General features: G+C 43.7%; 1 protein-coding gene across 2 annotated transcripts in view; it reads right to left on the bottom strand.

Annotated features, from left to right (window-relative positions):
• The window catches only part of PLEKHA8 (pleckstrin homology domain containing A8), a 141,015-nt gene extending 128,064 nt beyond the window's left edge, over window positions 1-12,951 (bottom strand). For both annotated transcript variants that reach the window (XM_085630416.1, XM_085630417.1), the window contains exon 1: window positions 12,526-12,951. In XM_085630416.1, coding sequence (XP_085486542.1) covers window positions 12,526-12,565 — 40 coding nt within the window. In that variant the 5' untranslated portion in view covers window positions 12,566-12,951. The remainder of the gene's footprint in view (window positions 1-12,525) is intronic.
• Window positions 12,952-13,937: the final 986 nt, after the last annotated feature.

Here is a 13,937-nt window from a genome sequence, read left to right as displayed (position 1 = left end):
TATAGTGCTAAGCAGAGCAGCCATTTGATTCATTTCTTTCTTAAATACAGTTTTACTCCTCACTTCGTCTTCTAATTTTAAGCATTTATAATTGCTTAAACAATCATTTAAATATGACTGCCAACTTCTCGAGTATTCACCTTCTGAAATTTCGAGCCAACACAACTTCGCTAAAGATCCTTCCTCTGATCGGACTAATGATAATAAAGATTTTAAAAATACAGATTGGCGTGTCAATAATTGGTTCTTCAAACCAAATTCTAATCTTATATTGGCACGACTAATATATTTAGGTATCTTAAAAACAGATTTGTATGTCCTAATTTCTATATCATCAAACAATTTTGCGTCTTTGCCCCTAAAGATGATAGAACAATAATCTAAAGATGGAATCAATTTAGCTCTCATCACCCTCATTAAATGATCATAATTAGGACAGACCAATTTGTCTCTCAATTTTCTAAAAGCAAAAGCGAGGGATAAACCCCTGGCTTCAAGTTTATTAAAATGCTGCCTAAATATCAGTCCGTCATCAAAAATAATACCCAAGTATTTATATGTTTTAACATTTTCAATCACCAGGCCGTTAATATTCCATTCTTTTATTCTCGGTTTACCCTTTCCCATAGTCATTATTTTTGTCTTTTTTATATTAATAGTTAGTCCATTTTGTACGACATAGGAGTTAAAGGAATCAATTAACCTTTTTAGGCCTATAGCGGTTTGGCTCATTAAGATGGTATCATCGGCATATTGCAAATATTTAATTTCATTACCGTATATCGAGGGTGAATGCGAATTAATAGTATTAAAATGGGCTGGGAGATCGGCCATAAAAAGATTAAAAAGGCAAGGAGCCAAAACACAACCTTGTTTTAGTCCTACGTTAGTAGTCAAACGACGAGTCGTATGTTTACCATCGCCAATCTTAATCTGAACCCAGGTATCGGAATAAAGTAATGTAATCATTTTTAATAAAGTTTCCAATATTCCCCAGTTCCTTAACTTCGACCAAAGAATGTTTCGCGGGACAGAATCAAACGCAGCTTTTAAGTCAATGAAGCACACATACAGTGTTTGCTTCCTCATTTTAGCTTTTTCACCTAATAATGTTAATAAAATCAGATTAGTATGAGTTGATTCACCCTTTCTAAACCCAGTTTGAAAGTTGGGAATCAACTTCTCCTTTAAAGCCCATACCTCTAAATCATCCAACAGACAACTAGCAAAACTTTTTGCATCTACATCTGTAAGTGTAATTAATCGATAATTAGCCGGATTATCCTGGGGGCCACATTTATAGATTGGTTGTATGATACTTCCGTGCCATGTTAACGGAATAAGGCCTGTTTTAAGTATATCATTAAACAGGAGCATTAAAAGCTCCGGCCAATTCCTTAATTTAGCTTTAAATATGGCATTCGGAATACCATTTGGTCCTGGAGCTCCATTGGATTTAATCTTATTTATCGCTTTTTCAACTTTTTCAAGCAACCAAGGTTTGATTTCTACACTATACTGATGATGATTAGGACTCTCCTGTCTAATTCCATTTTTTATTTTAGACCTACAGGTAGGACTATTACTAATACACTTATCATGCAATTGGCCTTGAGTATCCACTTTCGAATTAAAAAAATTCACCCAACTTATTTCATCTACATTAGCACTACTGCTTCTATTATTTCCATTTTCAAGGTTATTGATTATGCCCCAGAATAACCGCAGATCTTTTGATTTACAAGCATAATGCATCTTAGCCCATATTGATTCATAATGCATTTGCTTTGCTCTCCAAATTTCCTTCTTGTAGCCCTGTTTTAATTCTCTAATTTTAAGTGATATCTCAAAAAACGATACATTGCTTTTATTTCTGTACAGCAATCTAATTGCTTTATTGAGTCTTCTTTTTTGTTGTAATAGGTGGAACGAATACCACTCTGGTTTCTTAGGGTTCAATAATATACCCCTAGATGGCTTATCCCTAGCAAATTTAGCCAGGAGATTGTTGCATAAATGTGTCCACAATTCCACCATGGGTTTCCCTTCACCATAAGCAGACTGCACATCTTGTATTAAACAGGTAAGAACTCCCAAAATACTTGCCTCATTTTTTTCATTCCATATTAATCTTTTAAGATTAAAAGCTATGGGAGCTGTTTTCAGGATTTTAGTTTCAGGCAGGCAATCAAAGACTAAATCAAATTTAACCACTTGAGGATTGTGGTCACTCTCAATCCTCGGGACTATCTGATAGCTGCTTACTAAGTTATATAATTTTTTTGACATTATTGTATAGTCTATTACAGATAGACCACCAGCTTTATTAAACGTTGGGAGTATTATCTGAGTCTTTCATAATTTTCAAATTGTACTTTTTAAACTCACAGTCTGTCCATTGAGCTAAACAGTTTAAACCAACTGTCTGTTTTTTTGAGGCAACTAAGTGCATGTTAAAATCACCTGTGATAATAAATGCTGAATCTAGGTGATCAAAATATAAAGTTTTTACCAGTCCCCATAACTGAATAATTTGAGTGGATCTAACCTTCTTTTTACAACTTAAATAAACATTTTAAAAAATGATTGATTGACCAGCTATTAATTTGATACACTGCAACCATTTTAACTGAAGGTCTATTTCAAAATGTTCTACTCTAAGACTTAAAGAAACATATATAGAGAGCCCACCACAAGGACGACCTGAATGAGCTTCACGTGTTGCAATATTGCAGTATTCAAAATAACCAATAAATGGTTTGCTACACATATTCCATGTTTCTTGGAGAATTATAATATTAAAAGAGTTTAGAAAATCTATTACTTTTGGATCCTCAATTAGGGATTTTAAGCCATTAGTATTCCATGAACAGAATTTCAGAGTATTTGAAACTTCATCAAAAAGAGGTTCACATCAATCCTTCTTTCCATGATTTGGATTTGTTAATATTCCTGGAAGCCAGCTCCAATTGTCTAAAAGTTCTGGGGATTTTTTCAGTGCCTCACATGTTCGTAAACCAGACGGGCTACTTCTAACCTTGATCCCATAAGATAAATTTAACTCCGTCGATGGGCCTGATGCCCCTTTTAATATTCTTATCTGTGATACCTCAACTAATTTTTTTCCCTCCTTTTTCTTTTTTTTTTGAGTCAATAACTCAGGTGGATTGATTGGAATTAGCAGCATTGGATATCGTGGACCTTGCGGTCTCCAAACTCTAATACCCCACTTTTCAAATATTGTGCCATTGGCCATTATTCTATCAACAATTTCAGTATTTCGCCAAGTTGTAATTGTTGCTTCCCTATTCGTATTGACATCTTCCTGCCTAAACTCTACTGCTTCCAGATCCTCCGTTACCACATCTTTAAGGTCTATAATTGCATATAACAATTTCAAGATATTACCTCGATTTAAAATATCATGAGGACCTCTTGTTGTATAATAAGGACAAAAGGCTACTTTCCTCTTATCAATCAGCAAGTTTGATGCCTCTATTTCCTCCTCATCTACAAAGGTGGTTGACAACCTGTTCTCGGTTGGAGACACCCGAACAATATCTGCTAGGCAGTTCAATTCATTATCCTTCATTAATTTTCCGTATTGCACATCCAATTGGGCTACCTGATCATTCATATTGCCACCTTGCTGATGGATAACCTTCTGGACTCCCTGTTCAACCATTACATCATTAATAGATTTCAGACACAAGGTATGCCCCTGTTCATTTTTAATACTACTTAAATGATCAGTATGGCCTACCAATTTCTGTTTATAACCTAGAGGTTCATCTATAGTGTCCACCCTTTCCTTTATAAGTTGTTTCAATCCATCTTCCCTCAAAATTTTTGAAGGCTCTAGTATAGGGCCTGGACTCAACTTACATTCATCCTGCTCAGCCCTATCACTGTCACAATCCTTCAAATGATTTCTCTTAACATTTAATCCCGAATTTTTATTATTACCAAAAATCGGAAAATATAGTTTCATTTCAGTTTCGGTTTTAGTTTCTTTAGGATTTTTTGGGGGATTATCACAACTATTCTTAATGGGTGATTGTAAGTTGTACATTATCTTATTACGTGTCTTCCTTAACCTTTTTTTTCCCTTTTTGAAAGGTTCTTTGGTTTTAAAGGGACAATACAACCCGCATCCTCGCGGGTGCAACACAGCAAAAGAACCATATTGTTGGTTGAGCTTTTCCACCTTAAAAGAACACCCCTCCTCAAACAAACATCTCAGACCAAAAAGAGGAGGTCAATTCAAATAGACTGCTTGTGTTCGCACACAATCGAAGCATTCATTAATATATTATTGGCAAACTACAATGTTTAATTAGAAAAGAAACTCAGAGTCATGCAATGGAACCCACCTAACACAGGACTGTAAAATAAACAAACATTGGCAAAGCCAATCTGTTTGCGTCTAATGTGCTAACGCAGGTAGCATTAGCACATTAGAGCGAGGCACACACAAGGGAACCAGCAGGAGTGGACGGAGAGGGATGTAGCTGTATGTGGTTTGTCAGGTAGGTCAATGCAAGCACTTCAGTGGATTGAAAGGATACATCCAAACAGCCAACAGCGTTAGGTGAGAGACGAATAATACGCTGGGCTGAGCTAAGCTGTTATTGACAAAGTCTCAAGCTAATGGCTGAAAGGGGCTGCTCGTAGAAAGCCAATGCTGAAAGGGTGGCGGCGGGGACCCTAAGCCCACTATATGTATATTGCTAGCAAAAGGTCTGTTTGACAGCTATGCTGTAAAACCCAGACATAAAAATGTGAAAGTCCTAAGGTACACGCACCCTATGTATAATGGTTCATCACATTATCCCTTTGCGTCCAATATGTAACTACTTAACTGAACATATGCATTATTGCGAAGGAACTACAAGGACATGGACCACCATGCCTTCGAAGAGGGGTTGGGGGGGCTCTGATTTACAAACAAATGGCACCCAGAATATTTTAGACCTATAAAAGGGATTTAGGAGAACTCTAACTTCAAGAAGCTGTAAGGTTTTATGATTTCCAATATTTGTATTAAAATCATGTATTTTGCAACATTTGATAGGGCAATGGGTAAACCTTCATTAGAATACATTCCCATACATTTGCCCAGGTATAGTTACAAAAAGCTGTGCAAAATGTAAACTTGTAGATGAGAGCCTGCTTACATTTGGGTGGGTTTTATAAGAGTGAACAATTATCTAAAATTGTCCTTCAAAGTGTCTTGTAATGCACAGAAAGTCTTTGCATATTTGAAGGCAAATTTAAACTGGGAAGTTCTGCAAAGTCTGCTAAGGGAAAGAAAAATCATCAGCAGCAGCAGAAGCCCAACCCCCAGCAACGCTTGTCCAAGAGAGGCTAACGAGGCGCGGTGTTTCTGATCGCGGGGCCTTAATGATAGGGCTGGGCTGCAAGAACAGGCGACACCGGTCAGGCGCCTTGGAAAGCACCAACGAACGACTAATGAAGAGGGCCTCAGGCGCCAGCAAGCCATTGTGAGCACAACATAAAACCGTGTCTCAGAAACAAGAAGCACCACCCATGAGAAGAGCCCTTGTGTCAGAAATGTGCGACAACTACAGCCCAGAGGTTTCCCTTAGTCACAATCAGCCTACCCACAATGTACACAATGCAGCCGTTGCCTAGCCCATCGTCTCGGTTGCACTTCCAAAGGAAATAAATAAATATATACACACACATACAGGGCTCGAGTCGGGGTACCACGCGGGTGGACGGCATCCCCCCACTTATTTTACCGGGAGCACGTTAACTGGAGCAAATGGAGCCACACATTCACTCGTTGGCCTCTCTGGGGCGAGATCGGAGCTCATTCATAACACTGCTCACGTGCTGGCTTCTCTGATGCAATCGCATCTAAGGGGTGAGCGAGGGGAGGCAATGAGTCTGATGGTGCAAGCCACCTTTCGTGACGTCACTTCCTTAGTGCCATGTGTTTTTTAAGTACACGAATAGGGCGCACAGCTACACAGCACACCACCTGGAGAACAGTGTGTGTCTGGGTGGTGTTATTGCTGGTTTCTACACTCAATGCTTAGTATCTATAGTGAACAGTTTGGCATTCGAGTCAGGCATTCTGTTGTCCTCAAATACTGGATGCATTTAAACTGTACGGTCTTAAATGCAGACAAAACCAATATATGCATAATGTTCTTTCTCCCAGTCCAAGAACAATCCCAGATTATCGCAGGAGGCCCCCCCAAAGCTGCCCCTCTGCACCGGATGAGCGTCCAGAGTCTCACTCATGTGGTGCCCCGAATGCTGCAGCTCTCTGGACACAGACATCTATGAGGTGGATGTGTTCAGACTCCTCTGGACCTCACTGGACAGGTCCTGCCTGACCTCACTCTATTCGTCCAACTAGGAATCCATGTCCACAAAACACAACTCCAAGAGCCCAATCAGCGCTTCCAACCTGGTCACCAAGCGCATCCGGAGAGTCCATAAGTGTCCCACGTTTCGTTTTCTAGGCTACAGAACATGATTGAGGAGATGTCGTCTTGTGGCTACCGTGGAACAGCAAACATGGGTTTCAACACTACGTTCTCCTTCTATCTAACTGCATGATCCTAGGCATGTCATAGGGAGCATTGCACCCATAAATGGAAGTCCGTCCTGCAGTATTGTGCCCAGTGTTGGAGAGCCCATCTGGTGTACTGGTCCCACTTGGAATCTTGTGTTCCATCGAACAAATTGTGGGAAATTGTGGCGAGCCTTTGGTATTTAATGGTTGCCACTAGCGTTTCTGAAAGAAACACGTCATGTGGTAAGCATACAAAACAAAATAATCTCAGTTTAGGAGGGAAAATGGAAAAGTGTGAATGTGCCGCAGGTGTGTGACCAGTAGGACAAAGACAATGGCATAACTTGCAAAGAGAATATACAAATTACACAACACATGCACGTATGGTTTGTGTCTCGGGTGACTCCCGAGTATGTTGGTTGTGGCAGTCAGCTCAAGCATGCAATTGAGAAGAAGGGGACAGTTGGTTCTTTTTGAATATATACGTATTGAAAGATGCAAGTCAGAAGCTGAGAAGTATGCAAGTCTTGTAGGCTGCTGGACCAGAATGTCCATGTAAAGTAGTTTAGCAACAGAAAGAAGCTCACAATCGGTAGAGTGGCGAGTCCCAGGCAGCAAGGTGAAGTCCAGGCTTTGAATGAGGCAAGCTGGAGCAGTGCCAAGGGATAGCTTCACAGAACAAGGTAAGTCGTATGTATAAACACTGTGTTTGGCTAGCAGCCGGCCGATCTGGCAACGACAGCGGATGACAGTGCATGTGTTCCTTGGGAGACTGAATAGAGTTTGCGTAATTGGTAGAGTGGAGTTTGGGGGAACTAGTAATGTTCAGTAAGCGATGTGAGAAGAGTGTGGCTGATTTTTCAGGTTGACGTTTAAATTAGAGATAAGCGGAGTCTGGATTGCAGAGATTCCACGGTGGCATCACGACTTCCCAGATTATGAGAAAGACACTGGGGCGGTGGAGGAAATTCACCAAGACAACGTGTGCAAGAAAAGGGAGCATGATGGGCATTGGGCAGTAAGTAGGTAGAAACTTAACACATGTACATACAGAATTACTGGTGTAGGCCACAACGTAAAGAATAAATGCAGAGGACGTTAAATAAAAAGGGATGAAATCCCTCAAAGCCACCTTTGCTGTGGAGAATAATCTGAAACCTATAGTTTATGTATCAGGAACACCCACAAAACATGGCTTGAAGTTAGCTCTAGTCTTCTCGTCCCAGGATCCGCAGGTTGGGCTTCCAGCTCTGCCTCGGAGTCTGCAAGCTGCTTGACAGGCTACCTATCTGCATGTCCAATCTGGGATGCAGGGAGATCAGAGTGCATTCGGATTCAGCTCATCTCATAACGTATATGGATACCTGCGGATTACTCCTTTGCTGGGCTTTCCTGATGATTTCAATGAGCATGGTGGCATTTACAAAGTCCTGTGCCAGCCCGCAGACACTGGCCGGAGCCAACAAAGTGAAGAGTAGCAAGGGTACAACACACACAGCACTCACATGCCTCATAGTCAGCTACCACAATGCCAACAGTAACATGCAATATTAGGAAATAACACGCACTGACAACTATACACAATGGGCAGACCTTTTCGTACATGTCAAATACAATTCGGATATCCCATATAGGCTGATGTCCTTAAACACGTGACAGCATTGACCTAACAATGTATATTGATTTAACCCTAGGGAGATACACTTATTTATTTATTTAACTTGTATAGCGCACAGATACCCCAACGGGGTGTCCCGGCGCTTGTGTGAGAGCGTAAGCAGTACTAGCTGTAAGGTAAAAGATTAACAGAATAGAAAGGTTTTCAGGGCTCTCCGAAAGGGAGGTTCGTCTCGAATGATCCTAATGTACAAGGGTAAGTTGTTCCAGTGGGAGGCAGTACATACTTGGAACGTTTTCCCCCCAGATCGAGCCTTTTTTGCCCTCGGGGTAAAAAGAAGATGTTGAGAGTTCGACTGGAGAGAACGAGTGTTTCTGTAAGGACGGAGGCATGAGGACAGGTGAGCTGAACCCTTCCCATTGATCGCACGGTGGGCAAGGGTGAGGGCCTTAAATTCCGACCTTTTATGGACTGGGAGCCAATGCAGCCTGAGTCGGTGGGGGGTGATGTGTTCTCTGAGAGGGAGGCCACAGACCAAACGGACAGCTGCATTTTGAACTGTTTGAAGACGCCTCTGAAGACCACTGGATAGTCCCAGATACAGGCCATTGGCATAGTCAAGATGGGAGGTGATTAAAGCCTGCACAATCGTTTTTCTGGTTTGGTTAGGGATGAAGTTGATGAATTTTTTCATCATCCTCATTTTAGAAAAGCAAGCCACAGATACAGACTGGATTTGTTTCTTGAAGGAAAGATCACTATCCCAAATGACTCCTAAGTTTTTGACGGAATCCTTAGGCAGAGGGGGGGCACTCAAATCGAGAGGCCACCACAAAGTAAGGTCCAATGGAGAGGGCTGGTGAAAAAATATAACTTCGGTTTTGCCAGCATTGAGCCGGAGGCAGTTGTTATCCATCCAGCTGGCAATGTTCCGAAGGCAATTTTTTAGTGGGTCAAAGGTAGACTCAGACGGGGAATCATATGAAAAAAGAAGCTGTATATCATCCGCATAAGATGTGGCCTGTATTCCAGATAGGGAGATGATCTCGGCCAGCAGGGAAAAATATACATTAAACAAGAGAGGGCTTAGTGAAGAGCCCTGAGGAACGCCCCACTTAAGGGGACGGCTGCTTGACGTAAAGGGGGGAGTGAATACAGCCTGAGTCCGATTGGACAGAAAGGAGGCAAGCCATTCCAAGGCCTTGCCCTGAACACCTTTTGCCTGTAGACGATCGAGAAGGATAGGGTGAGAGACGGTGTTGAATGCTGCCGACAGGTCTAACAGCACCAACACCGCTCTAGAGCCCTCGTCAACTTTCCACCTGATAGCGTCAGCCATCTCCAAGAGGGCAGATTCGGTGCTATGACCCGACCTGAAGCCATGTTGGGAGATGTGGAAGGCACCACTCCTCTCTAAGAAACTAGACAATTGACCATGTACAAGTTTCTCCAGCACTTTGGCTGGGGCAGGGAGCAGGGAGATGGGGCGATAATTCGCTGGTTCAGAGGGATCTGCGGTTGCCTTTTTGATGATGGGAACCAGTCTAGCGTGTTTCCAAGAGTCTGGAAAGATACCTGTTAGAAGAGAGTCATTCCAGATTTTGTTCAGTAAAGGATTGAGTAAAGGAGCAAGGGATTTATATTGCTTTGCTGGCCACGGGTCGAGGGGGGAGCCAGATTTGCACTTGAGTAATTCTGCCAGAGACTGTTCTAAGGAGATCACCTCAAATTTAGAAAAAACCTTATCAGGATTGGGGCTGATTAAACCTGATTTCAGTTGGGAAGGGGTGATGTTACTGGGAAAGGAGTTCTGGATGACCGCAATCTTGTCTTCAAAATAGCTTGAAAGATTGTCGCAGAGGGCCTGGGAGACCAGTGGTTGGCGCTTGAGGGCCATGGGGTCAGTAAAAGCTCTGACCGTGTCAAAAATGACTCTAGACGATCCCTTGGCTCGGGTGATTTTCTCCTCAAGGTGAGATCTTTTATGGTCAATGATTTTCTTTCTGTACTCCTTAAGAGAAGTTTTGTATTTGGCTCTACTATCAGGAGAATAAGATAGTCTCCAATTTCTCTCCAGCCTCTTGATTTATGGATCCGCAGTTCCTCAGAATACCAGGGTGCCGAGGGAGTGGCGCGAAGGGATTTAATAGGTCTCATAGGCGCTAAAAGATCCAGAGCCGAAGTGACCCAACGATTGAAACTGGCCACTCGGGAGTCCAGATCGTTGGCCTCCCCTGGGGAGGTCATGGAGAGATGAGGGCCTAAGCTTTCGAGAGAAATTTTCCTCCAATTCCGCCCCTTGGTGTTGGCCTGAGGTCTGGAGCGATCCACCAAGCGAGAGGAAATGGAGAAAGGAATCACAAAATGATCCGACCAGATAACAGGGGTGGGCTTACCTAAAATAGTGTCAGTAAGATTGGTACAGATCAAGTCCAGAGTGTGTCCGCCCTTATGTGTAGGGCCGGAGACAATTTGCTTTAGGCCACCATCAGATAAGGTTGACAAAAAATTGGAGGCAGTAGGTTCATTGATGTTGTCAACGTGGAGATTAAAATCACCCAAGAGGGTGAAATTGGCATAGCGGAAAGACGCTTGTAAAGCAAAGTCAATGAGGGCCGGAAGATAGGAAATTTTAGATTTAGGGGGACGGTAGACCAGTAAGCCTGAGTAAGTGAAGTTAGCAGCAAGTTTAATGCAGAAGGGTAGTGCCTCAATACACTCTATTTGAGGATATGGGTAGGAGGAGATTGACCAAATAGATCTATATATAATGGCCACTCCTCCACCGGGGTGGGAATTCTGTCTGTTAGCACACAGAATTTTGTAGTCAGGTGGTATAGCAAGAAAAAGGGCGGGATTGGTGTCAACTCCCAACCAAGTTTCCGTAAGGAAAAGGATGTCCCACCTATTATCCTCGAGTGATTGGGCGATGTCCAAAGAATGTTTTGCCAGTGAGCGACAATTAATCAGTCCGGCTTTAATAGTGGTATTCCTGCCGATCAAGGATTGACGGTGTACGGGCAGACGAAAATGGCAAGCAGGGTGGGAAATATCATCTGTATGCCGTACACAGCAGGGTTTGAAAACAAGGGATGTCGAGTCATCCAGCAGTGCTTGGAGTGCCTGTGTCCAAGAGCAAAAATTTGAGTTAAGGCATAATAGGGTTTCCCTGTTATAGGAGATGGAATTGAGGAGCTCCGGCGGCGAGGGGATAGAACATGGCGTGGCCGCGTCCGAGACGCGGACGGGCGCAGAAGGGCAGGACTCTGGCACGACTCCGGCGCGAGTCAGGCGCGCCCGCTGAGCGCGTTCGCTGCGCGAAGTCATGACCTTCCCCTTTTATGCGCGACTAGAGCGCTCCGGGTCCGATCCACCCCCAAGATGGCCGCCACGCTTCTGAGCCCCGGGACCGACTCCACAGCGTCACTAGTCAGCTGCAAGTGAGTGGGCGCCGGGCAGCGGGAAACGGGAAGACACAAAGGTAAGGAGGTCTACCTAGTGCAAAGTGGAGCTTGATAGCAACAAAAGTTAAAATGCCAAATCGGCAAATAGTGCAAATAAGCAAGATAGCAGCATCTAAATATCACAGCAGCAACAAAGCACACAACCTCCCGGCTTCCGCCTCAGGAATTTACAATTACCTTTGACTCAACAGAGCACGTTAAACAAGCCTTGTGGCAAACATAAATTCACAGCACAGCTTAAAAGCTATTGAGTGTATGTATTACAATTTTTTTTGATATAACACTATTTATTCCCTGAGGAACACAGCACTTTACACGTGAATTTTATTGTCGGGTGAAGACAATATTACTACGAAAGGGCGGTATTTGCAGCAAAACATTTGGAAGATAACAGGCATGTGACACAAGGAACAGTCAGTCTTAGAAGGCTGGGGCAGTAGGGAGAAATAATGGGGCACGGGCAACAAACCAGCATCCTGCAACAGGTCCAGGTGAGACTGGGGACTAAGACCCAAAATCAGACTCGTTGCACTGAGTGCCCAGTTTAGTTTTGAAGATCTGGAGGGAGGGTGCAGGGTCCAGGGAGGACATCGTATCTTGTTTCGTGCAGGGAACGAAAAGATGCGTTTTGTGAAGACTTGTTCTGGGAACTTGTGGAGTGATGAGTAGTTTTGGGGTTTGCTTCTAAGTGATCTGTTGACGCAGTCTCCCTGCGAGAGGTCGGAGAGTTTAACTGAATGACTGTAGGTGAGACAAGCTTGTGACAACGAGGGTCTAAGGGGAGATGGAGCGAATGTATGAATGAATTGTGCATACAGTGCAGACAAACACAACTGCCGAAGGTGATGAAATGATAAACACGTGCATTAACATGCAGAAGGTAAAGCTCTCACCGCTATAGTAGTTGGTCCACTTGTGCAGCTCCCCCTCCATGGTGGAACTGGGGGCTCCATCCAAGCCAGGGTACTGAGCCACCCTTGACCCCTCCCGGTCACTTCTCTCTAATGATCCGTCCTGGACTCTTCTGGTCGCCGTTGTCCTGTGTTGAACACCCCCGGACTCAAACCTGGGGCGCTGACCCCTCCCGGCAACCGTAGCCCTCAGAGTTACTACTGCCCCATACCCACGTACTCAGTCAGTGTCCTCCTTTCCTGCTCTGTGCACAGCCCCACCTCAACTCTAGTGTACCTGGCGCCTCTCCCAGGGCCCCGCTCCACCCCAGCCGCAGCAGCCTGGACCACTCCTGTACCCCGATGCTCACTGCCACACACTCCCTGCCAGCCAGGCAGCCACACGCGCAGCACTTCCTGGTCTTCTCTGACCATCTGCCCTCGCAACCAATGGGAGCAGCTCTGATGTGCGTGGTCCAATCCCGATGAGGACACGGCCAAGAAGGTGGCCTATGGAGGCTAAGTTCCGCCCCTAGACCCCTAACCACCAATCTGGTTGCAGGACGACATGGAATGTACTGACAATCCTGAAAAGTGTTGCCCGGAAGCGTGACCCATCTTGGAAGGGGTCTAACTGAGGGGCTTCTGGGGTGTGTTTGGTTATCATACATGCAGGGCCCCTGGAATTGTGCGATTGCACCATAATGCCACATAATTTGTCTATTCTTGGCGCATAATTTACTCAACCTTGCCGCATAATTTGACTCTCCCCTGCCGCATAATGCCAGTGGCCCTGCATACGCGCCAACACTTTTGAACACGAAAAAGGAGATTCCAAATTTGAAAACAAGGTGGGGGGAATTCATTTTCCCATTGACTTGCACAGAAGTGGAGCTTTTAGGTGGGAGTCAGCTATAAGAAAGCCACTTGGGGTTCAAACAAGCAAGGGGTTTTCCACCTGAAGTGGGTCTTTTGGCAGTGTGGGCTATTCCTATTATGGTGGGTTTTGAGGACCATGAAGATCAGATATTTGGGGTCTGGTATGACTGAACAATTGGTGTGATTAGTTTGGAGAGCCCAAAACAAATCCTTTTCATGATCATTCCAAAATACTGAATTGCATTGCTCTGATAGCCTTGCTACTGATGAATGTAGCTCAAATGCAATTTATGTGTGAAGGTTTCTGTACAATTGGATGTGATTCTCAATCTGGTCGGACTTTTTTGGGATCGCTCACATGTACATTTGTGTATGGTTTATAGCTGCCTCGTTTTCAGATCACGTATGTGTGATATTTCTATGGTTTCAATCCATCGGGTGACAATTAGAACTGAACATGGTTCAATTCTGAAAGTATTAGACTGTGACTTAAACAATTCTTGGCTTGTCGAAGCTATAGTGGTATTTGGAGTGCC

This window comes from Triturus cristatus, chromosome 10, assembly GCF_964204655.1.
Source record: "Triturus cristatus chromosome 10, aTriCri1.1, whole genome shotgun sequence".
Lineage (NCBI taxonomy): Eukaryota > Metazoa > Chordata > Amphibia > Caudata > Salamandridae > Triturus > Triturus cristatus.
The sequence above is the reverse complement of the archived record's forward strand: the minus strand, read 5'-3'. Positions and strand labels throughout refer to the sequence as shown.